The sequence below is a fragment of the Tursiops truncatus genome, chromosome 19 (genome assembly GCF_011762595.2).
Source record: "Tursiops truncatus isolate mTurTru1 chromosome 19, mTurTru1.mat.Y, whole genome shotgun sequence".
Lineage (NCBI taxonomy): Eukaryota > Metazoa > Chordata > Mammalia > Artiodactyla > Delphinidae > Tursiops > Tursiops truncatus.
Window position 1 is genome coordinate 35,106,278 of NC_047052.1, and position 25,273 is coordinate 35,131,550.

At 37.5% G+C, this 25,273-nt stretch overlaps 1 protein-coding gene across 3 annotated transcripts in view; it reads right to left on the reverse strand.

Annotated features, from left to right (window-relative positions):
- The window catches only part of LONP2 (lon peptidase 2, peroxisomal), a 102,281-nt gene that overhangs the window by 54,788 nt on the left and 22,220 nt on the right, over positions 1-25,273 (reverse strand). For 2 of the 3 annotated variants that reach the window (XM_073795648.1, XM_004311607.4), the window contains 2 exons: positions 23,636-23,894; positions 14,481-14,622 (listed from right to left, as the gene is read on the reverse strand). In XM_073795648.1, coding sequence (XP_073651749.1) covers positions 14,481-14,622; positions 23,636-23,894 — 401 coding nt within the window. The remainder of the gene's footprint in view (positions 1-14,480; positions 14,623-23,635; positions 23,895-25,273) is intronic. The other variant, XM_019932467.3, reaches the window with a different exon arrangement.

Here is a 25,273-nt window from a genome sequence, read left to right on the forward strand (position 1 = left end):
GACAATGTTCCAAAGTTAGATAATGTTCATGGCTGTACAACCTGTCAATATACTGAAAACCAGAGAATTGCGTATTTAAAGGGGTGAATCTTACGGTTTGTGAATTATATGTCAATAAATTTATTTAAAAAATAAAGGTGGGAAATATGTTTACAAAAAAGAATACAAAAACAAAACACTCTACACACTTATTAAAATGGCCAAAATCCAAAACACTGACAACACCAAATGGTGGTGAGGATGTGGAGAAACAAGAACTCTCATTCATTGCTGGTGGGAATGCAAAATGGTACAGACAACTTGGAAGACAGTTTGACAGTTTTTCACAAAACTAAACATGCTTTTACCTTATGACCCCAGCAATTACACTCCCTAGTATTTACTCAAGTGAGCTGAAAACTTACGTCCACACAAAAACCTGCACACAAATGTTTACAGAAGCTTTATTCATAATTGTCAAAACCTAGAAATAACTAAGATGTCCTTCAATAAAAGGATAAACAAACTGTTGTACATCCATACAGTAGAATGTTATTCAGTGATAAAAAGAAATGAACTATCAAGCCAGAAAAAGACATGGAAGAATCTTAAATGAATACTACTAAGTGAAAGAAGCCAACCTAAAAAGGCTATATACTGTGTAATTCCAACTATATGACATTCCTGGAACAGAAAAAAATATGGAGACAGATCAGTGATTGCCAGGGACTTGGCGAGAGGGAGGGAGGAATGAGTAAGTGGGGCACATGGGATTTTTAGGGCTATGAAACTATACTCTCTGATACTGTAATGGTGGATACATATCATTTACACAGTCATCAAAACCCATACAATGTACAACACAAAGTGAACCCGATGTAAAGTATGGACTTAAGTTAAAATAATGTATTAATACCGACTCATCAATTTTAAGGGGAAACTGGGGGAGGGAGGGTGAGAGGTTATATGGGACTCTGTACTTTCCACTCAAATTGTACTGTAAACCTAAAACTGCTTTTTTTAAAAAAAGCTATTAATTTAAAAAAAAAGAAAGAATATAAAAGTTAAAAATAGTTTCTGATAAAGATTCATAATGTAAAAAAATTAAATCCTCTAAAGTAACTAGGTAGTGAGATGAGGAAGGGCAGATTACTGTGTATTAATTATTTCATTTTATACAAGGGAGGGACAATATATTTCATTTATGATGTTGATACTTAGAGAAACAGAGATGTGTGATTTGTAACTGAAAGGTATCACAAGTAGTATTAAAAAAACAGAATACATGCCTTCTGATCTAACAAACTGTCCATACAGTTAATGACATAATTCAAAGGAAAAATACTAGGACCCTTTTTTAAAAAGGGAACAGAAAACAACCAAACCACAGATGTCAAAAGTCCCAACATACCAGTTAGTACAATATTTGAAAAGCCTATTGAACATCCAGACTTCCAGGCAGAGTCAAAAGTAATCTAAAAACTGATTATATGAAATACTAATAAAACATAATGAAACAAGAAGGTTAAAAATTCAAAAAAAGCTGTACCTGGTATACGCTAATAAAAAGGAAGGATGAACTGCAAAAGTATTACCAGCCTAAGGAGAAACCAAGGTAAGAATGGAACAAAGAAAATGGCTGTACTAGATAGCAGGAAATGGACACAATGATGACATAACAAATAAATACTATTAAAATGTAATTAAAAAATTAGAAATTATAAAGTGAAACTGACAGAAAAAAACTGTCATGGCAAGTTTAATGCACTTCTGTATATCACAACATGCAGAAAAAATAAAGTTATAAACCTAGAGAATAGCAATCTCATAACACACATATATACTCTTGTTAAAATATTGCTGTATTCAGATATATATGTATACACACACACACAAACTATGTTTCCTAGAATCTATGAAATATGTATAAAAATGTTCCTCACTAAACTCCAAAATTAAGAAATTATTTAAATTACATACTTAGACAATACATAAGTGGTAGACAGTACATTAGAAATTATTTAAGTTATATACTTAAATACATAATAAACATCAAAATTATAATATAATTATTATAATACAAAAACAGTGAAAGTGGAAGTCAAAATTTTAACTACAGGCAGCTTAGAATAGTAGGTTTACAATACAGACTGCCCGACACCCTCTACCAGATGATACCACAGGACCCTTCTTTGAAAATAGCAACTGGTCTAAGAGATAAGATTTACAGATCCTGAAATTTGGGGAACCCCACCCCCAACTTATCATTATCTGATGAAGCCCACCAGGTATCAAGCCTCACACGTGCACACAAAATGTTCGATAATCTTAATGTCACACCTTATATATATATAAAGAGACATCGAAGAATCACCAAAGATTGGAGGAAAGCCCTAACATAAAACACAGGGGCCAAAACAAACAAAAAAGGTAGAGAGACAAGGTGATTAAAATTAATGAGTTTACTAGCAAAGTTGTAGGATACGAGGTTAATATACAAAATACAAATTGTACTCTTTCTTTATATTAGCAATTATCAAAAATTGAAATAAAAAATAGCATCAAGAAATAGGAAATAATTTGGGATAAATTTGACAGAGTGTAAGATCTGTATGCTGAGAGTGAAAAAACATTGCTGAGAAAGTTAGGAAGACCTAAAAAAACCCCAGAGATATATCTGTTCACAGATGAGAAGAAACAATATTTTTGAGAAGAAACAATATTTTTAAGATGACAATTCTCCCCAAATGATCTACAGGTTCAAATGAAATGCCAATTAAAATCCGAGCAGAATCCCAGCAGGCTGCTTTGGAGCAATTGACAAACAGATTCTAAAATTTATATGGAAATGCGAAGAACCTAGAATAGCTGAAAAATTTTTAGACAAGAAAAGCAAAGCTGGACAACTAACACTAAATGATTTCAAGACCTATTATAAAGCAACGTGATCAACTCAGTGTGGTATTGGCATAAACATAAATTAATGGAACAGTATAGGGAACTCAGAAATATAAAACCCACATTTGACAAAGATGTCTATGGCAATTCAATGGAGAAAAGATACTTTTTTTGACAAATAGTATTGGAACAATTAAATATCTATATGCAAAAAGAAAAGGAACCTTGATCCCTTACTATGCATCATATACAAAAATTCACTCAGCATGAATCATAGACTCAAATGTTAGAGCTAAAACTATGAAACTTGTAGAAGAAAACATAGGAGAAAATCCATGTGACCTTGGTTTAGTAAAGATTTCTTAATTACAACTCAAAAGAAACCATTAACAAAACTTTTTAAATTGGACTTTATAAAAAAACAAAAACTTTTGCTCTTCAACAAACACTGTCAATAAAATATTTGAAGAAAATATCTGAAAAATATGTACCTGACAAAGGAAATCTACGTAGAACACATAAGGAATTCTTACAACTCAACAATGAAAAGACAGCTCAATTAAAAGCGAAAAGTAAAATTGGAATTTCACCAAAAGACACAAAGGATGGCCAATAATCACATGCAGAGATGCTCAACAAGTCATTAATTATTAGGGAAATGCAAACTAAAACCATAATGAGATGATACAACACACCCACCAGAATGACTAAAATTACAAAAACTTACCACATATCAATTATTGGCAATGATGTGGAGCAACTGGGACTCTTACACACTACTAGTAGAAATGGAAAACAGCATAACCATTTTGGAAAACAATCTGACAGTTCCTTAAAAAGTTAAATCTATACCTACCACTTTGCCCAAGCCATTCCACTCCTAGGTATTTATTTATCAAAAAGAAATAAAACTATATGTCCATACAAAGACTTGTATTAATACATGTGTATTCATAGCAGCTTTATTTGTAACAGTCAAAACTTGAAAAATCCAAACATCCATCAAAATATGAATGGATACACCATCTCTTGTTGCTTCCAAAGGTTTTTGTCTTTCAGCATTTTTACTACATTATGTATCTACAGATTTGTGTTTATCGTACATGAAATTCATTGAGCTTCCTGGTTGTGTAGATTTATGTTTTTCATCAAATTTGGGAAGTTTTCAACCATTATTTCTTTGAAAATTTTTTCTGCTCCCATCTCCCTCTCCTGTCCTCTTCTGCACATACTGGTGTGCTTCACAGTATCCCACATTTCCCCGATGCTCTGTTCATTTTATTCATTTTTTAAATCTGTTCTTCAGATTGTATAATCTCTATCAATCTATCTTCAAATTCACTGGTTCTTTCTTCTATGAGTTCAAGACGACTGCTGATTCTCTCTATGAATTTTTCATTTCAGAAGTGGAATCACTATGTTCACCGTCTTGATTATTTGTATGGCTTCATAATTTATACATATGTCACAGTTTATCAAATTGTGCATTTTAAATATACTCACTTTACTATATGTCAATTATACCACACCCTAGAGCTGTAAAAAAAATTAATCAATAAAATATCTTTAAATAACAATTTGTTAAAAGGGTGAGCTGCTTCGGTTTAATGAGTGGCAATCAGCTGACATCTCAATCTGAAAGCCCATCTCCATTTGTGAATTAAACTGCCCAAGGCTAAGCATACATTTTGTAGAACATTCAAATGTTTTCATTTATTTCTGGCAAAACAGAATCATTAATATAAAGGAGATTCCTATATAATTTTTAAATACTGTCTATTCCTTGTGTAAAAAATAGGAATACATAACTTGCTAAATACTGGTAAAATATTTCCCTAAATGGACAGGATATTTTGAAAAGTGCTTGCTCCTGGAAACCTGGGATGTAGACACTAAACCCAATGCATTATTTCTCAATTCATTAGTCAAATTTCTATTTCTCAACTTATTTTTTCTCAATTTACCATTTACTGTCTACTTCTCTCGAGTTTCTTTTTTTTTATTTTCCTTTTTTACTAGTGAATCCAGGGGGGGGGGGGGGGGGGTCCTTGTAGAGAAAGATGACAAGAGCCAGGACTTGGGCCACACGTTGGTCTGCTGATTCCCTGATATAGCATCCCTGAGATTGGCAGCAGAGGAAAAGAAACGCTTGGAGACTATCCAGTCACAAATTCATACCAATAATTATCCCAACTCATTCAAGATTAGTTTTCATGTAAATTTAATCATGCAATCCAATCACCACCAAAGTCTAATACCAGGAATTTTAAATAGGATGGAAATGAGAAATAATAATTTTGGTTCAGAATATAGCTAAGGGCTGGAGGGCAGTGGATAGTCTGGTGGCAGCTGGTGCATGTATATGTGGGGGGTACGGTGGGTGGGTAATACAGGAAAGACAGAAAATGGAAGTGGGTATAAAAAGAAAAGAAAAAGGCTAACAAAGACATTAAGATATTTTTGTGTAATCTGCAACTATGCCTTGGGCACTGGTAAAAATGGTTGCTAGCATTGAAAAGTAACGATTAACAAGTCTTAAGCTTCCCTAATTTAGCTTAGTTCATCTTTCATTGCAGTCTTTCCCCTAATTAGAGACGGCAGACAGAAAAAGAAAGCAGAAAAATGGGTATGGGTCTTCACCTACTCTTCTCTCATAACATCAGTATTTAAGGCATTTTTTACTCTGCTAGAGTTTCAGAATTTAAATTGTAAACATAGCATGTGATGAGATGAAAAATTAATATCATATCCTGGACTTCAAGTTTTTCATTTATAAAAGTTTAGAGCTGGATTTTCCTAAGTCTCTTTGACATTCTTTGACGATAGTTGTACATCTTAGAAGATAATATGTCTGTGGTATCTAAGTAGTAAATATACTACTTGATTTAATTACTAATTGGATCTAGTTTTTTTTTTTAACATTTTTATTGGAGTACAATTGCTTTACAATGATGTGTTAGTTTCTGCTTTATAACAAAGTGAATCAGCTATACATATATCCCCATATCTCCTCCCTCTTGCATCTCCCCCCCACCCTCACTATCCCACCCCTTTAAGTGGTCACAAAGCACCGAGCTGATCTCCCTGTGCTATGCAGCTGCTTCCCACTAGCTATCTATTACATTTGGTAGTGTATATATGTCCATGCCACTCTCTCACCCCCTCCCCATGTCCTCAAGTCCATTCTCTACATCTGCGTCTTTATTCCTGTCCTGCCCCTAGGTTCTTCAGAACTTTTTCTCTTTTTCTTTTAGATTCCATATATATGTGTTAGCATAAGGTATTTGTTTTTCTGACTTACTTCACTCTGCATGACAGACTCTAGGTCCATCCACCTCACTACAAATAACTCAATTTCGTTTCATTTTATGGCTGAGTAACATTCCCATATAAGTGCCACAGGTTCTTTACCCATTTATCTGTCGATGGACACTTAGGTTGCTTCCATGTCCTGGCTATTGTAAATAGAGCTGCAATGAACATTGTGGTACGTGACTCTTTTTGAATTATGGTTTTCTCAGGGTATATGCCCAGCAGTGGGACTGCTGGGTCATATGGTAGTTCTATTTTTAGTTTTTTAAGAAACCTCCATACTGTTTTCCATAGTGGCTGTATCAATTTACTCTCCGACCAACAGTACAAGAGGGTTCCCTTTTCTCCACACCCTTTCCGGCATTTATTGTTGTAGATTTTTTGATGATGGCCATTCTGACCGGTGTGAGATAATACCTCGTAGTTTTGGTTTGCATTTCTCTAATGATTAGTGATATTGAGCATTCTTTCATGTGTTTGTTAGCAATCTGTATATCTTCTTTGGAGAAATGTCTATTTAGGTCTTCTGCCCATTTTGGGGTTGGGTTGCTTGTTTTTTTGATATTGAGCTGTATGAACTGCTTGTAAATTTTGGAGATTAATCCTTTGTCAGTTGCTTCATTTGCAAATATTTTCTCCCATTCTGAGGGTTGTCTTTTCATCTTGTTTATGTTTTCCTTTGCTGTGCAAAAGCTTTTAAGTTTCATTAGGTCCCATTTTTTTTTTTTTTTAATTCCATTTCTCTAGGAGGTGAGTCAAAAACAGAGTGTTCTGCCTATGTTTTCCTCTAAGAGTTTTATAGTGTCTGACCTTACATTTAGGTCTTTAATCCATTTTGAGATTATTTTTGTGTATGGTGTTAGGGAGTGTTCTAATTTCTTTTTTTCTTTTACATGTAGCTGTCCAGTTTTCCCAGCACCACTTATTGAAGAGGCTGTCTTTTCTCCATTGTATATTCTTGCCTCCTTTATCAAACATAGGTGACCATATGTGCGTGGGTTTATCTCTGGGTTTTCTATTCTGTTCCATTGATCTATATTTCTGTTTCTGTGCCAGTACCATACTGTCTTGATTACTGTAGCTTTGTAGTATAGTCTGAAGTCTGGGAGCTTGATTCCTCCAGCTCCATTTTTCTTTCCCAAGATTGCTTTGGCTATTTGGGGTCTTTTGTGTTTCCATACAAATTGTGAAATTTTTAGTTCTAGTTCTATTTTTTGCTCTAGTTTGTTTGGTCTGGTGGGTTTTTACCTTGCTCCTTCATCTGTGTGTTTTTCTGTCTTCTCATTTTGCTTAACTTACTATGTTTGGGGTCTTCTTTTCGCAGTTTGCAGGTTCATCGTTCCTGTTGTTTTTGGTGTCTGCCCCCAGTGGCTAAGGTTGGTTCAGTGGGTTGTGTAGGCTTCCTGGTGGAGGGGACTGTTGTCTGTGTTCTTGTGGATGAGGCTGTGTCTTTCTGGTGGGCAGGTCCACGTCAGGTGGTGTGTTTTGGGGTGTCTGTGGACTTATTATGATTTTAGGCAGCCTCTCTGCTAATGGGTGGGGTTGTGTTCCTGTCTTGCTAGTTGTTTGGCATAGGGTGTCCAGCACTGGAGCTTGCTGGTCGTTGAGTGGAGCTGGGTCTTAGCATTGAGATGGAGATCTCTGGGAGAGCTTTCACTGTTTTATATTACATGGAGCCGGGAGGTCTCTGGTGGACCAATGTCCTGAACTCAGCTCTCCCACCTCAGAAGCACAGGCCTGACACCCGGCCAGAGCATGAAGACCCTGTCAGCCATGCGGCTCAGAAGAAAGGGAGAAAGAAAGAAAGAAAAGAAAAGAAAAGAAAAGAAAAGAAAAGAAAAGAAAGGAAAAGAAAAGAAAAGAAAAGGAAAGAAAAGAAAGAAAAGGAAAGAAAGTAAGAAAGGAAGGAAGGAAGGAAGGAAGGAAGGAAGGAAGGAAGGAAGGAAGAAAGAAAATAAAGTTTTTAAAATAAATTATTAAAATTAAAAAGTAATTAAAAAAAAGAAAGAAGAGAGCAACCAAACCCAACCCAAAAACAAAGCCACCAGTGATAACAACTAAAAACTATACTAATAAAAAAAAGACAGAACCCTAGGACAAATGGTAAAAGCAAAGCTATACAGACAAAATCACACAAAGAAGCATACACACCCACAAAAAGAGAAAAGGGAAAAAATATATATATATCGATATATTAGAAAAAAAGAAGAGAGCAACCAAATCAATAAACAAATCTACCAATGATACTAAACTCTAAATACTAAGCTAAGATAAACATGAGACCAAAAACAAATTAGATGCAGAAAGCAAACCCCAAGTCTACAGTTGCTCCACAGTCCACCACCTCAATTTTGGGATGATTCGTTGTCTATTCATGTATTCCACAAATGCTGGGTACATCAAGTTGATTGTGGAGATTTAATCCGCTGCTCCTGAGGCTGCTGGGAGAGATTTCCCTTTCTCTTCTTTGTTCGCACAGCTCCTGGGGTTCAGCTTTGGATTTGGCCCTGCCTCTGCATGTAGGTCGCCTGAGGGTGTCTGTTTTTCACTCAGAGAGGACGGGGTTAAAGTAGCAGCTGATTCGTGGGTTCTGGTTCATTCAGGCAGGGGGAGGGAGGGGGAGGGAATGCGGGGCGAGGCCAGTGCAATGTTGCAACAGCCTGAGGCGTGCTGTGTGTTTGCCCGGGGACGTTGTCCCTGGATCACGGGACCCTGACAGTGGTGGGCCACAAGTGACCTGTGTTTTCACATGGGCTTCTTGGTGGCCGCAGCAGCAGCCTTAGTGTCTCATGCCCGTCTCTGGTGTCTGTGCTGATAGCCACGGCTCGCGCCCGTCTCTGGAGCTCATTTAGGTGGTGCTCTGAATCCCCTCTTCTCACGCACCCTGAAACAATGTCCTCTTGCCTCTTAGACAGTTCCAGACTTTTTCCCGGACTCCCTCCTGGCTAGCTGTGACGCACTAGACCCCTTCAGGCTGTGTTCACACAGCCAACCCCAGTCCTCTCCCTGGTATCTGACCTCCAAAGCCCGAGCCTCAGCTCCCAGCCTCGGCCCACCCCGGCAGGTGAGCAGACAAGCCTCTTGGGCTGGTTAGTGCTGGTTGGTACCGATCCTCTGTGTGGGAATCTCTCTGCTTTGCCCTCTGCACCCCTGTTGCTGCGCTCTCCTCCGTGGTTCCGAAGCTTCCCTGCCTCCACCCCCCATCTCCACCAGTGAAGAGGCTTCCTAGTGTGTGGAAACTTTTCCTCCTTCACAGCTCCCTCCCAGAGGTGTAGGTCCTGTCCCTATTCTTTTGTCTCTGTTTATTCTTTTTTCTTTTGCCCTACCCAGGTACGTGGGGAGTTTCTTGCCTTTTGGGAGGTCTGAGGTCTTCTGCCAGTGCTCACTAAGTGTTCTGTAGGAGTTGTTCCACATGTAGATGTACTTCTGATGTATTTGTGGGGAGGAAGGTGAACTCCACACCTTACTCCTCCACCATCTTGAAGGACTCAACTGGATCTAATTCTAATTAAGAACTTCAGTTGTTTTTTTTCGTTTTTTAATAAATTTTGTTTATTTATGGCTGCATTGGGTCATTGTTGCTGCATGTGTGCTTTCTGTAATTGCCACGAGCGGGGGCTACTCTTTGTTGCAGTGCGCGGGCTTCTCATCGCGGTGGCTTCTCTTGTTGCGGAGCACAGGCTCTAGGCACGCAGGCTTCAGTAGTTCTGGTGCATGGGCTCAGCAGTTGTGGCTCGCAATCTCTAGAGTGCAGGCTCAGTAGTTGTGGCACACGGGCTTAGCTGCTCCGCGCCATGTGGGATCTTCCTGAACCAGGGCTCGAACCCGTGTCCCCTGCATTGGCAGGTGGATTCCCAACCAGTGCGCCACCAGGGAAGTCCCCAACAACTTCAGTTTTAAATAAAGAAGTTTGGACTTCCCTGGTGGCTCAGTTCTAATATTAGAACTGTAATATTATTGCCTATATAGAAAATTTGGTGTAGTACCCATGTATTTTATTTGCCCATTCACACAAAAGTGTATTTCAGAAATGCACTTATATTTAACGAACAGTCTGAATCTTGAATTAATTATAAATATGATAATTTAGCTGATAAAACTTCCATAATTTTGAGTCTAATAATTACATAAAAGGACTTTCCTTGCATCTAATATTTTAACACTATTCAACAACAGACTTGCCTGAATTCTACTACCAACATTTGTTTATCAAGTAGTTAGATCTAGTTTTATATTCTTCCAATAAATTTTCAAAAGAGGTATCTAGGGGCTTCCCTCGTGGCGCAGTGGTTGACAGTCCGCCTGCCGATGCAGGGGACACGGGTTCGTGCCCCGGTCCGGGAAGATCCCACGTGCCGCAGAGCAGCTAGGCCTGTGAGCCATGGCCGCTGACTCTGCGTGTCCAGAACCTGTGCGTCCAGAGCCTGTGTTCCGCAACGGGAGAGGCCACAACAGTGAGAGGCCTGCGAACCGCCCCCCCCGCCCCCAAAAAAAGAGGTATCTAAATTTTAAGGAAATATTTCTATGCTGACAACAGTATGCTGGAAATACATTCTGTTTTATATAAGCAACAATTCTATGGAAGCTCAAGGAAATCAGCATATTCTTCATGAGTAACATGAAGGCAAGAAGAATCTACAGGCAGAACAAGTTTATTTTCTAATTTATTCAGAGTAACCACTCTATATCTACTATTATGTTCTTCATATCCAGTACATATTCTCTTAATACAAGTTAGCTGTAAAATAAAAATAATCTTGTATGAGTAAATTTTATAAATAATGTCTAAACGTCAATTTTGAAAAAGTAGGTTTTCTATATGGAAAGATAAAAAACACATGCTCTTGAATATTCCAGACTCTCAGTAATATTCTACTTTAAATACAAGGTGTTGAGTAATTGAATTTATTCATTTTTTTCATTCAGGGGGATCTACTGGTATTGGAAAATTTGAAGTGGCTTTCAAAACAAACACAAAAGAAATGTCAGTGGATATTAAATTAAAATATTATCTGTAGAGTGATTTACAGTTTACAGAGTGCTTTTATATATATTCTTATTTGCTTCAATAACCTGTGAGGTATGAGAGGTTTTTACCCAGGATTTGGGCAGGCAGGGAGAAGGAGGAGGTCAGGGACCAAGACACTCGGTTCTTCCAAATCTACGTCTTGCTTCACAGATACCACAGTCTATAAGGAACTGATGCCATTCGTCACTAAACATCAGAGATAAGCATGTGGCCCAGGGTGGCATTTACTTTGAGGTATCATTTGAGGCTTTTGTACTTTTAGTTTGGAAATTGCCAGAAGAGTGAATACCAAGTTCTACGGCAGGTAAGAAAATATCAATATATCAGCTGCTTTTTATCAAAGATCAATTTAATTCAACAAATATTACTGAATCACCGCAAAGCACTAGGTGAACATTTGAAATATACAGTCAAACAAACATACAGGGGGCTTAATCATCTTCTCCTACTACTTGTGAAGCTGTCTTTGGTGGACTTGTTTCAGGACTCCTACATATAGTCTGTTGGGAAATCTAACTATCAGGAAATTATTCTTCAGTTCTTTTCAACAGGGTAACAGTAAGTGTCTAACGGGAGAATCTGTCAGATTATCTGAAAAGTGCCCCAATTAAACTAAACTGCATGTCCAAAGTTAACAACTAAGAAACCACTAAAATCTTAAATAATGTTCACTATTTTATCATTCAGAGTACTGATTAGTAAACCAGTTACTGAGCCAGAAGAGAACTGTCTTCAAATAAAAACAAGCAAAACCAAACCAAATCAAACTCTTATCTCCAAGCCCTGGGGCTTTTAAAGTAGGGTAACTGTACTTTTTATTGTCCGAAGAGGACCCACTTCTAAGACTAAAAGAGAGTGCAATTAATAATTAGGCATAAACTGGGACTGTCCATGCAAAACAGAATGTATGGTCTCCCTGTTCATAAGACACATGTCCCAGTCCATCCTGTTCTAAGAAGATTACAAAAACAGAAAAACAGGAAGCCAGAGGGAACTCAAAGCAAGGAAATAAACAAGAAAAATCCTTTTACAAAGCAAGTTTTCCCTCGGTTTTACAAATCAATTTGAATATTAATAATATTTTACTTAAACCAGGGTAAAGAGTGGGGGCAGAGGTGGCAAAATAAGGAGGACTGGTTAAAGTAAATTTATGAAGCAGTCAGGCACACCAGATCCCTTCCCCTATCCCAGCAAAGTACTGGGATTTTCTTAAGAACATAAAGCAGTGGTTCCCTGTGCAGGTGACACTGGGCACAGCTGAGTAGAGTACATACTATACTGAAAACAACAGTTCAGGTGAATGCATATATCCAGGATGCTGAATGCTTGGTTCCTAGAATGTTGGCAGCCAGGCCTTCATTCTCAAGCCAAGAGACTTTTAAAGAGTCTTCTCTGAGAAATCTGACCAGCCTCAACAGAAAGACCTAAAGTTATTGACACAGAAGGTTCCTCAATGAAATGTATTAGTCAGATAACCCTACTGTGAAAATTGTAATCAATAAGCCCCCTCTCATATGTTCATAGCTTCCAATCAGCTTTTTCATGTCTCACTATTAAATATGAACACACAAAAACTGCCAGACATGTAATGAAAGACTCTAATATAAAAGACAGAGGCCAGAAAAAATATATAACGAATAGATAAATGCAGTTTTGGAGCAAAGAAAGGAAAAAGAATTTTTTTTAATCTATTAGTATTTTTCTCACAGAGACAAAAGAACATTTTACAACTATGTAACAAGAGCAAGGTAGTATAAAAGAACATGCAGAGAAGTTAAAAAAAAGGGGTTCTTTGAAATGACAAACTCATAGAAGGATTAAAAGATAAAGCTGAGGAACTCTTCACAGAAAGTAGAACAAAAAATAAAAAAGATGAGTAATAGGAGAGATAAGAAAATTAAAGATCTAACATCAAATTAATAGGAGTTCCCCAAAAATGGTGAAGAAATCATCAACAAAAGGATTCAAGAAAATTTTACAGAAATAAAAGGAGAGGATTTTCCAATACAAAGAACCTTCAAAGCATCAGCAAAAATGTAAAAAGACCCATGCCAGGGCAGATTATTGTAAATTTTCAGAACACTGGGATAAACAGGAGATCTGAAAAGTTTTCAGAGAGTAAAACAAGTCACAAAAGACTTAGTCTCATCAATAGCAACACTGAAAGCTGGAAAACAATGGAGAAATGTCTTTAAAATTTTGCAGGAAAATTATTTCCACCTGGAATTCTATACCCAGTCAAGCTACCAATCAAGTATGAGAGAAACATAAAGACATTTTCAGATATGCAAAGTTGAAGAACGTTTACATGCAAGCTTTCTCAGGAAGCTACTGGGAGACTAATACCAGGAAAATGAGAGAATAAACCAAGAAAGAGGAAGACGCGGAATACGGAAAACAGGAAACCCAATGTGGGGGGAGGTGAAGGAAGATCCTCAGACCACAGCTCTGTGCCTAGTGTGGGAACAACCAGTTCAGATTAGAGGCTTAGAGAAGACAAAACCAATAAAACACAAAGGGTCTGGAAGTCTCCCAATGAAAATTAGACAGTTGGTGAAAGTGAACAAAAGAAACAAGATGATTATTAACTCTAAAAACATGTTTAAAAACACAGAAAAACAAAAAGGACAGAAAAAGCAAAGTGATCATAGTTCACCACATGGCTCAGCTGTGAAAAGCACTTATATAACTATAATAGTATAAATACTCAACAATGACTTAACAAAATCAGGATAAAATTTATATTGGGAGATTGGGGATATAAAAATGATATAGTAGGGGTAGAAGGAAGCAAGCAAGCAAAACCATCTCCTATAGATAGGAATCTATAATGCCAAAAACTCTAAAATCAAGAAAGCAGTACAGCCATGATCTCTAGAAAATGGACTAATCAACTAAAAGTCAGAGGATCAAAGTGCAGAAGAGGAAATAAGGCACCCCAGGGAGGAGACGTGCTTGCTGTTTTTTGTAACAATCTTATAGAACAACTGGTCTCTAAACAATAAATATGCATAAAATTTTTCTTAAACTACTTGATAAAAACAAAGAAAGAAATGAGGGGAATTATTAGAAAAAGAAAAAAGAAAATCTCTATGACATTTTAATTTAAATATCAAATGGCTTCAGGTTTCAGTTTGTATCAAAGTGTTTTTCCCATGGTTAAACCCACATCAATGTATATGTTCCCTAAATATGACTATCTACTCTCACCCACCCATACTCTTCCAGTGTGATTACAGACAGGGAATTTGCTAAATCTTACCTCAAGCAGAGCTGCTGCAGGATCACCCTGTAGACTTTTTCCTAGTTTGTCCACCTCATCTAACAGGAACACTGGATTGTTCACCCCAACAGTCTTCAAGCCATTGATTATCCGGCCAGGCATGCTGCCAACATAGGTGCGTCTGCGGAAGGCGAATAGTAGATTAGCAACAGGGAGATGGCAGAGCAGTATCACTTAGAAATCGAAACTCTGGACTGGGAAACAGTCATTTAGTTATCACAGGAATATAGCAAAGAGATACTGTAAATTTTAAAAGCCCTGTGATATATCAAAGAGTTACGAGATTCAATTCTTATCTTATTTTCTATTGAATTCTGGCTGTAAATTACCCATGATATTAGAAACACTGTATCTAATTTTTGCCACTTAGTGAAACTGAAAAAAATTATCCTTAAATCACATAGTTATGATTCTTACTCTTTGAGATTCTAAAACTTCCAAAGAGTCCTATGAATTTAATTCCCACATTTTTCTTAGTTTTTCTGGGCACCTCCCTGGCACTTACCAAACCCCAACATAACTACCTTCTTACAAACTGAAATGGCTGACTCAGAACTGGCTAAAACATCATCACCATCTTCATAAAGGAAATCAGAATTGGTTCAAAGGACGACTCAAAATGTAGGCCTCTCCCCGAAAAAAGAAAGAAAAATTCCAACTTTTTTATATTCAGAAGGAATAATTTGTTATTCACTGTAGTAAGAGGACCTGGGGCCAACAGTATTTATATCAGAATTCCATTAATTCTGGCCTTTTGAATAAAACTGTGTTCACCCTATATACACTGATTGGCATAACCAAGCTCAGCCAGACATTAGGTCATGCATTCAAATGTTAGAGGCTGCTTTAACATATCTCAACAAGAATCATCTACATAATTGACAAATGCACAACGTGACATGAAATAAAAATATGCTTGTCAAACTGAAAAAAGTGCCTTTTCTACAAAGCCAGCAAAACTTTATTTTAAGCAGCAGTTTACTAATTTTAGTTACAACCTTGCTGCCTAAGCCATGAGCAAATCAAATGCTGTTTGTGAACAGGCATAAAAGGGTGAATGCCTGCAAGAAACAAACCAAGGGCAAGTGGAACAGCGGCCGTATCTCATGATCTGCACAAAGCCAGCTCACGGAGCAGTTCTGCCACATGACTGGTATAAAGTAGGACAGAGTAAACAGTGACCTTTGAAAAGACAAGAAAGCCTTAAAAATATCGTGGGAATGCCTTTCATCTTGGGGAGTGATCAAGGCCCTGGAACCAGATACAGTAAATACTGTCAACTTATAATAAGGAGTTAGCACACGTCAAGATTTCAGAACAGGATATAGGAACGACAAGACTCACGATTAATAAATTCTCTGAAATTCTCTCTCTAGAGAACTTACAGATTTGTCAGCCTTCTGTGAATAAGTAGGGAAGGGAAATTAAAAACAAAACAAAAAAACCTCAAAGCCTCTAAGGGTCATTCCTTAAAAGAAAGGGCATTAATTTATTTTCCCTTACTGCTTTTGATAGGCAGATTTCAAAAACAGGTACTTGCAATTCTAGACCTAAAGTCATGGAGAGAAAATAATATTCTAGGCAGCTGCCCTTTCTAAAGAAGAAGCGGAAATCTAGGTACTAGTCACAGTATACAAACAACTCCTCCTAAACTTTCTACTGCTTCCCAGAACCTAGAGAATAAGGTCCAAATTCCTTTGTCTGGAATTCAAGGCTCTTCACAATCCAGTCCCCACCAGCTTTCCTAACTTGCTGCCCTTATGCTCTTGCTTCATCCACAATAAAGGTCCTATTAATAGCCCTTACGCTTTTTTATCTTTGTTAATATGGTGCCTTCCTGCCCTTAATACTCTCCCCACCTAGGTAAATCCCAGAAATTCTACCAAACTTTTCCTGACCACCCCTCACAAAGTGATCTTTCCAATACTGTAATGTCTGCAACATTTACTGGCCCTACAATTTGCCTGATTCATACTTACAACCTAGGTTTTATCCATGGGTACCAAGCATATTGCCTCCACTAAAGAGTCAGTGAGCATTCTGAGGACAGAAAGTAGGTCTAAATACAGATTAGATGCTACATATAGAGTTGTAAGATTGTTCCCCAAACAAAAGTTTGTTTCTCCTATTTGTTTAAGGACAACAGATCAACAATGATAGCACCCAAAGTATCTTTCTATCACCATTGTTAAGGTCATATAAGTCTCTGAGTACTGCTTTGCATAAATAACATGACCCAAGCCTCAGTTTCCTCATCTGCTAAAATGGGGATAGTAACAGTGCCAACCTGATGGATTATATGAGATCACGAGAGAACATAATAGGTAAAGCACAAAGCACAGTACGTGGCACATGGTAAGCTTTCAAAAGATGTTAATTATAATTGTTATTAGTAATAGCTACTTAAAGTCAACTTCTAATTTCCTAGAAAAAATACAAAAGCAGAAATCAATACACCTAAATTTGGATCCCATTTCAATCTCTGTCTCATGGAAGCAACTCTTTTTTTTTCAATTAATTTTTTTTTTTTTGGGCTGCGTTGGATCTTTGTTGCTGTGTGCCCGGCATTGCGGTGCGTGGGCTTCTCATTTTGCGGAGGATGGGCCCTAGGCACGCGGGCTTCAGTAGCTCAGTAGTTGTGGTGCACGGGCTTAGTTGCTCTGCTATGCATGTGGTATCTTCCCAGACCAGGGCTCGAACCCATGTCCCCTGCATTGGCAGACAGATTCTTAACTACTGCGCCACCAGGTAAGTTCCAGAAGCAACTCTTATAAATGTCTTTTCATAGTGAAACCAAGCCCCCCAAACCAAGTTCTCTTACCGAGTTTATGATTAATCTCTCTATCCAAAACTTTACTCCTTTTCTTATCCCCTCTGACCTCAATCCTGCCAACACTGGTCAACCAGAGTCGGATGACTGAAATTGCTGTTGTCAATAACATTGTTAATGTACTGAAATCACTGTTATAGATCTTATCATTAACATACAAACTCAGGTTATTTCTCCAGGGCAAGATGAGCCAGGGACTACCTGGCCAGAGAATTGTAAACCAGAGACATCCTGACTCCTGAAACTATGATTAGGAAATGTCACAAGATGATAATTAACCCCAGCCTTTTTGTTCTTTGCCTTTTAAAAAAACCCTCAGTCAAAGATCAACTGGAATTGGATCTGGGGTTTGTCTCCCATGCGTTTGCTTGGCACCCTGCAATAAACCCTTCCTTTGCTACAAACCCACTGTCAGAGCTCAGCTTTCTGTGCTGTGAGCAAACGAGCCCTTTGCTCAGTTACAACAGCAACAAGTGTGCTCAATGCCTCCAGAGTTCCTTAATCACAGGTGACATCCTCAAATGTGTACCACTAGTCTAGATGTCAAACCAAGACAACTATTATCAGAGCCTGTAAGCTACTGAAAATATCTATAATGTGCTTGTCTTTTGCCACAAAGTATGCGTAACAGGCAATTCACTAACTGAAGTTACAGAATAAACTTTGAATAAATCTTTGGAATATGAATCCGACGGTGAAAAATGTAGCAACACACAAATGAAAATGTTCTCTTTCAACATCACTCAACAAACACAAACACTTAAAAGAACAAATTAGCATACCAAAATATCCTGAGAAACTACATTAAGTAGGAAATAAATGAAACTAGTATTCTTTTACAAACTATAACTTTTTTGAGGGCAAAATACTGTCTTTTCTATGTTCTTCCTTGTGATACAACATCTAGAAAGCAATGTAGCACAATATAGGAAAGTCTGCAAAGAATGTATCATTTTAATTACTTATTATTCAGCCTGAATACGTAATTACCTAGGAGTTTTTCTTAAAGTACACAAGTGAACTAAATAACATATGGATTCATAAGTATAATTATTACAGGCAGTTCACAGGTTTATCAGGACAATTCAACTAGTGTATAAGATACACAAAAACAAAAGTGTCTATACAGTTCAAAATTTTAATTTACAAGATCAGCATTTTTAATTTTCCAAAAAGTAGTCTTGTTATACTTCAAAAAACAACTACACAAAATTACAATATCATCTATTTACAGCTCTATGGTAACCAACTATTTTACTACTCTGCATCATCCCTAGATATATTCAAATCTAATGTAATCCAAGAAGCTGGTCATTCTGTCACTGCCAAGGATATCAGGATAAATGTCAGGAATAAGGGGTGTTTTACTCACCTCTTTTCCAGCATGTAGAGAGGGAGAAAAGCAGGCATTTACCATCAATTTTTTCATGCCTATCCAATTAAGGAGCTCTTATGGGCTATAACACAAACTATTAAAGTGATATTTACAAACAATTTGTAATATAAAAAGTTTATGTTACAATGCTAAGTGGAAAGGGTAGGATAATTCTGTTGCTTTAAAAAAAATGGCAAAAGCTGCCCAATGAAAAGTTGGGCAGGAAATAAAATGTTAAAGGTGATTACCTTTGTATGGTAGAAAAACATGAGAATTTTTTTCCTTTTATTTTTCTAATTTTCTACCAAGGGTGTACATATATACCTCTCAAGTTGGCAAAAGCAATAAACCTAAAAGAGATCCTAATGATTTCTTTTTAAAAAAGAAAAAGTCTTTAAGGAACTAAAAATAGTCTTTAATATAGCATGTCTAAACAAATCAAATTGTTCTTACAGCAGTCATTCCTAAATCATTTGCATGGATGTGCTCATCTAAAGGACTGCATGACTTCCAACACGTTTTAATCCTACTTGAACTCACGCAGCACTTAGAGAGCACTTACCACGTTTGGCACTGTGCTTGGCAGCACAGACTGATACAGAGGAGTATAAGACATGTGAAAACGCCTACCCTACAGAGCTCCTACTTTTAATATATCTATGTTTTACCTCTATAGGAATATATTAGAAATGCCAGAGGCCTGTATTATTTGATCACTGAAGAGCACAATAGACAGTATGTAGTCAGTTCAGAGGAGAATAGGATCATCACTGACTGCACTTATCTTAATGGAGGAAGTCTTGGGCTGGGGCCTCAAGATAACCTGAAAGTTTTTCGGAGGCAAAGAAGAGCTGCAGGGCTTCCCTGGTGGCGCAGTGGTTGAGAGTCCGCCTGCCGATGCAGGGCACGCAGGTTCGTGCCCCGGTCCGGGAAGATCCCACATGCCGCGGAGCGGCTGGGCCCATGAGCCATGGCAGCTGAGCCTGCGCGTCCGGAGCCTGTGCTCCGCAACGGGAGAGGTCACGGCAGTGAGAGGCCCGCGTACCGCAAAAAAAAAAAAAAAGAAGAGCTGCATACAAATATAGGTTATAAAGGAGGCTAGTGAGCAAACCGTAACATGTCTGGCATACCATGCTAAAAATATTTTAAAGGCTTGCTGCTTCAGGTATTTTTCCCTAATAATGAAACAGCAAATTTATTTAAAACATCATTATTTCAGGTTACATATGAAAATTTATCAATGTGGAAAGAAAAGTTCATTTTTCTTCTCATCTTGTTTAAGAATTGAGCCAAGAATTCCTTACAATGATAGAACTTTATCATCTGAACAAACAGCTGGTCAGTGACTTCCAGTTACTCTCAACAATAACTTGAGAAATATCGCAACAGTAGTATATTTCACTGAGGAACAGCTAATGAAAAAAGATCGTTATAGAAACATGATTTCAAAAAACTTCATCCTAAAAGAAGTCACTTTATACTTAATGTCTATGAACTGATTTAAATTATTTAAATATAATATTTAAATATAAAAATGTAAGTCATAAAAACTGATAGATGGGAAGAGAGATTCTATGGCTTATAAAAGTAGACAGAAAAATCCCAATGGAGATAATGAGAAACGTTAAATTGAAAAAAATGCATTAGTTAATATGGAGCATAAACATGACTATTCTTCCTCTAATCCACTTAAAATAATATGAACCAAAACAATGGGCCAATATTTAGTCAGATCACTATATTTTCCCAGTTTAAGATTTAAATGTAAACCAAGTCTTTTTTTTTCTTCCCCATCTTTCACCTCATTATCGTTTTAACTCTAAAAGACATATCTTAGGTTGTTTTAAAAATAAATTCCTAACTTATTAGCACCTTACTCCACATAAACAGGTACTTCTACCAAAAGGCTGGAGCTCCATGCATGGGAAAATGGGGAAAGTGAGTGACAGAATCGAGAATAAGCAAGGAAGATAACAGAACGCAGCTCTGTTTTTCCTTGGCTATTTTAAGGCTGCAGAACAGTGGTGCCTACTCACAAGCTGGGGAAAAACAAAACTCTGCATGAACTCTACTTGTGGGCATGTGACCGGTACTTAAATGCCAAGACCTGGGTGTTCCCAAATGCCCACACACTCCACCCCGTGGCTGTGCTATAATCCTCTGCCGTTCTCTCCCCTCCTATCACCTCCTCCAACCCACAACTCTGACACAAGCGCATACTCTGCTCTCAACCCCCTCCCCTAAACCACCACACCCCACGCTCCACCTGCTTCCAAACAGGTTTTCAAACAGAAATTTTCACCAGGCTTTGATAATTTAGTGGGTAGCTGGGTAGTAAGTCCCCAGTAGCACAAGGGCAGATGGCTCTAGTGTTTAGTGAAACATCTGGTACAGGGATGGCTAGTGAGTACATGCTTACCAGCAAGGTGTATCAAAAATCAGGCTTAGTAGAATGAGTCATAGACAAACCCACAAACCTTTTATTTGGCAACAATCATAACCTCAATTCGCACCACACATTTCTTTTTTTTTTTTTTTTTTTTTGCGGTACGCGGGTCCCTCACTGTTGTGGCCTCTCCCGTTGCAGACCACAGGCTCCGGACGCGCAGGCTCAGCGGCTATGGCTCACGGGCCTAGTTGCTCCGTGTCATGTGGGATCTTCCTGGACCGGGGCATGAACCCGCATCCCCTGCATCGGCAGGCGGACTCTCAACCACTGCGCCACCAGGGAAGCCCCACACATTTCTAAAAAGCTTATATTTACACATATTTTAGGAAAATACACAAGCTCCTTTCACAAAAGACTCATAAAGAAAATAAATTCTCATTTTCTTTAGGTTCAATCCTCTTAACAATAGTCACACACAGGAAAGGATACTCACTTGAAAAAAAGAGAACAAATTTTAGGTCTATCAGTTTCAGTAAAGATTGAAAACAGAGATCTGTTTAAACCCAACAATGCTCATAAGAAGTGGGAGGGATTATGACATTACATACTGCCTACCAGCAGGCATCATAAAAAAACATTTTCCACAATTCTGCCACATAAATTAAATAATAATGCCCAAAACAGGATATTTTAGGTACAATTTAAGAATCAGATTGAATTTTATAAAAAGTCATATTGAAGCTTATAAATCTAAACTTGTCCTCCTGAGAACTGAGAATTAAAATAATAATGAAAGCTAATTCTTATTGAATGCTCAGGGTGTGCTGGGCACTAAGCACTCTCCAAGCCTTACTGAATAATCAACACCAAGGTAGGAAGAAATAAGGACAAATACCTACATGTCATGTGCCCATGACATTGATTTCACATGACAGTAACTCCACAAACTCACTCTCTAAATTCCATCAAATATCACACAATACTGTGCCACAGATAATAAAAGGAAGAAATAAACTAAGACAACTCTGAGTGCAGGAATCAAGTCTCTTGCATGCAGAACACCTCCCTAAAGCTCTGTAGCATAAATCAGAAGATTTAGGTCCTAGATCTAGCTTCTCCAGGATGGGTCCACGATGCCAATTTCTTTACAAAAGCAAACTACAGCCTCTAGTGGCACATGTGAGAATAAGAAAGTCTAGGCAACAAAAACATGATTTGAAATTGCCAGAAAAACTGACCCAAATCAATTCCCTGACCTAATTTGCAGTCCTCATTGCTTATTTACTAAAATCTTGGAATGCTTTTTCTTCAATGCGTAAGAATTGTAAATAAGCAAATAAAAGAGAATAAAAAGAACCATTTTTCATGAAAAAGTTTCTGAAATAGTTCCCCATCCCTGCCTAAGGATTCCACGAATAAGGCAAATGGAAAATAAGATGTTATAAAAGCATCGTATTCTTTTCTTTTCCCCACAATCCAAGTTTAATCCATATTCACCAAACTGTAAATATGCATTTAAATTACCCTTGGCCACTGGCAGTTGTTCACTGCTTGCACTGGCCTGCCTGCCAAAGCCCCCACTTATAACCTGCAATGCTTTTACAACTTTAAGATTGAGTTTATGATCTTGAGGTTAGAAGTTTTATCTTCAGTTTAATTACTTTCTACTCAAAGTTACATGCCTTCTTTTAAAAAAATTGTTTTAACTGAGATATAATTGACATATTACATTATATTAGTCTCAGGTATACAACATCATATTCTTTTTATCAGTTCATAATTTCTACATTTTTAAATGTTCTACATTTTTAAATGTTCCTTAACACATAAGCTATAGGTATGTTTTCTCACAACTTGCAACTATGAAACAGAGGTTCATGCTTTCCCAAAGCATCTTCCGATATGAGCCACTGAGAACAAAACAACGAACATAACATGCAAATCTCATTCTAATAATGTCAGATTAATCAGAGACACAGTTCTTACAGTTTAATGTATTTTTATAGAAAGGGTATCAAAAATGCAAAGCCTTTATTATCTTTTCTCCTTATTATTCATACTCACACTGCAACCCAGCCTCCTTGAAAGAAAGTTTAAAATGCAAACATAATAAATTTGTTATCAAAGATTTCTTACCTCCTCCTACTTGCCTGCTATTGCACTTATTCCTTAAACTCTATGGGTCATTATTTATGAAATGCTATTGGGCCAAAATAAATATAAAAATATAATATTTAATTATAACTAATTTATAATTGCATTCAAATGAGATTCCAGGAAAGCTGAGGCACAGACACCACCCCAGCCCCACATCCACCGTCACACAGACATCAAGGTTAGTTTGGGTATACCCTGACGGTAGAGGCTTTAGACTAGCAGGGAAGTACCATAAATGTCCTTTCCATTCAAGGTAACACAAAGAGGCCTTTAAGAAAAAGATATACATTATGCCTTGGCTTTTGGTGGTGCTGGGGAGGGGGGGGTGGCTCTAGACAAATGAAAAGGAAGGAAATCAGAGATTAAACCGAGAAGTATTCTACCTATGTCCTCGAATGTCAGACTGATCACACACGCCTCCAAGTGCGATCCTGTGGAACTCTCGGCCCAGAGTCTTGGCCACTGATCTTCCCACGCTTGTTTTACCAACGCCAGGAGGGCCGACAAAGCACAGAATGGGGCCCTTCAGGTTGTTTTTCAGCTGTCTGACAGCCAAGTATTCCAGCACTCTTTTCTTCAATTTTTCCATGGCATAATGGTCATTATCCAGAAGAATCCGAGCTGCTCGAATGTCCAGACGGTCTGTCAAGCAACCCAACAGAAACAATCTGAGCATGTGGAATTTTTCAATGGGAGAACTCCTTTCCAGGCTGGTAAGAGTCAAAATAGTTTTTTGAAAAAAGATGTGACAAGAACAGGCTTGGTTTCTTCTAAATGAGTCTTCAGGGAGACCCGGACTTGGTTTTCTTGCTTAAAAAGATTTAGTACTTACAGAAATAGTAGACACTACATAATTAAAAACTCAAGGAGTTAATACTCATTTCATTTGGAATGATTTTCTAGATACACATTTCTATGGAGACATAATTTCTACATATTCTATTTGTGCTGGCATTTGTTCTTTTTTTTTTAAGTGTTTTTTTCTTATTACAATTAGTTATATATGCTCATTCCAGAAAACCCTATGACACTAATAAAAGGAGAAGGAAATAGTCACCCATAATTTCATTTCTCCCCTAGAGAACATCACTACCTTCACTTCAGTACGTATTATTCCAGATTCCGTGTGTGAGGGGGTGAGTGTGTGTGTGTATGCGTGCACACACGCTTACATACCTATTTTTCAAACTAAGATTATATGGGTCTTCAAGTTTTGTAAAATGTTTTTTCACTTATTACAGACATCTTTCAGTGTCAAATGTATTGTTCAGTAACAGTTTAGTGGGTACATATTATTCCATTACTTAATTATCCACACTCATTTAACTAATTCCCTATTGCTGAGCATTTAGGTTATCCACAAATCTTTACAGTTATAAAGCATGCTTCACTGTGCATCCCTGTAACTAAATCTCCACATATATCTGTAATTATTTCCTTCAGCTAATCTTCTAAAACAGAAGGGCTGGGTCAAAAAGAAAATTAAGTCAAAAAAAAAATTAAGACATAAAGAACTGCCTAAGTTCTATCCATTAAAGTCTCACCAGAAATCTATGAATTAGGCCCTGTTTCTAGAGCCAAGCTTTCATTAGGTTTACTGATGTGCTTCAGGCTCTGAAATAATCACAGATTAAACACTAGGTCATGGAAGCCAAAAGGAATTCATCAGCTGGGTGGCAGCTAGAGGATAATCCACAGCCACAATACTGACAGTGAAGAAGAAAATGGAAGAGAGAAAAACACACACAAGTCCACTCTTTCAATCAGTTATTTGGAACCCGTTATACATTTTTCCTACAAGAAAAAAAAAATGCCTTAAATGGTAGTTTGGTTCCCAAGCTAGTCTACAAAAACCCAGGTAAGCTGTAATGTATGTAATTTAATTATAGTACTATTCATTTTAGTCAGAGTCCTGGCTGAGTGATTTGGAAAGGAAAGAATAAAATTTCTTTCCCTTTCCTGGCTTCAGAAGCCAACCAATGAATATATGAATAAATGAAATGTGGAAAGTTTCCTGTTTC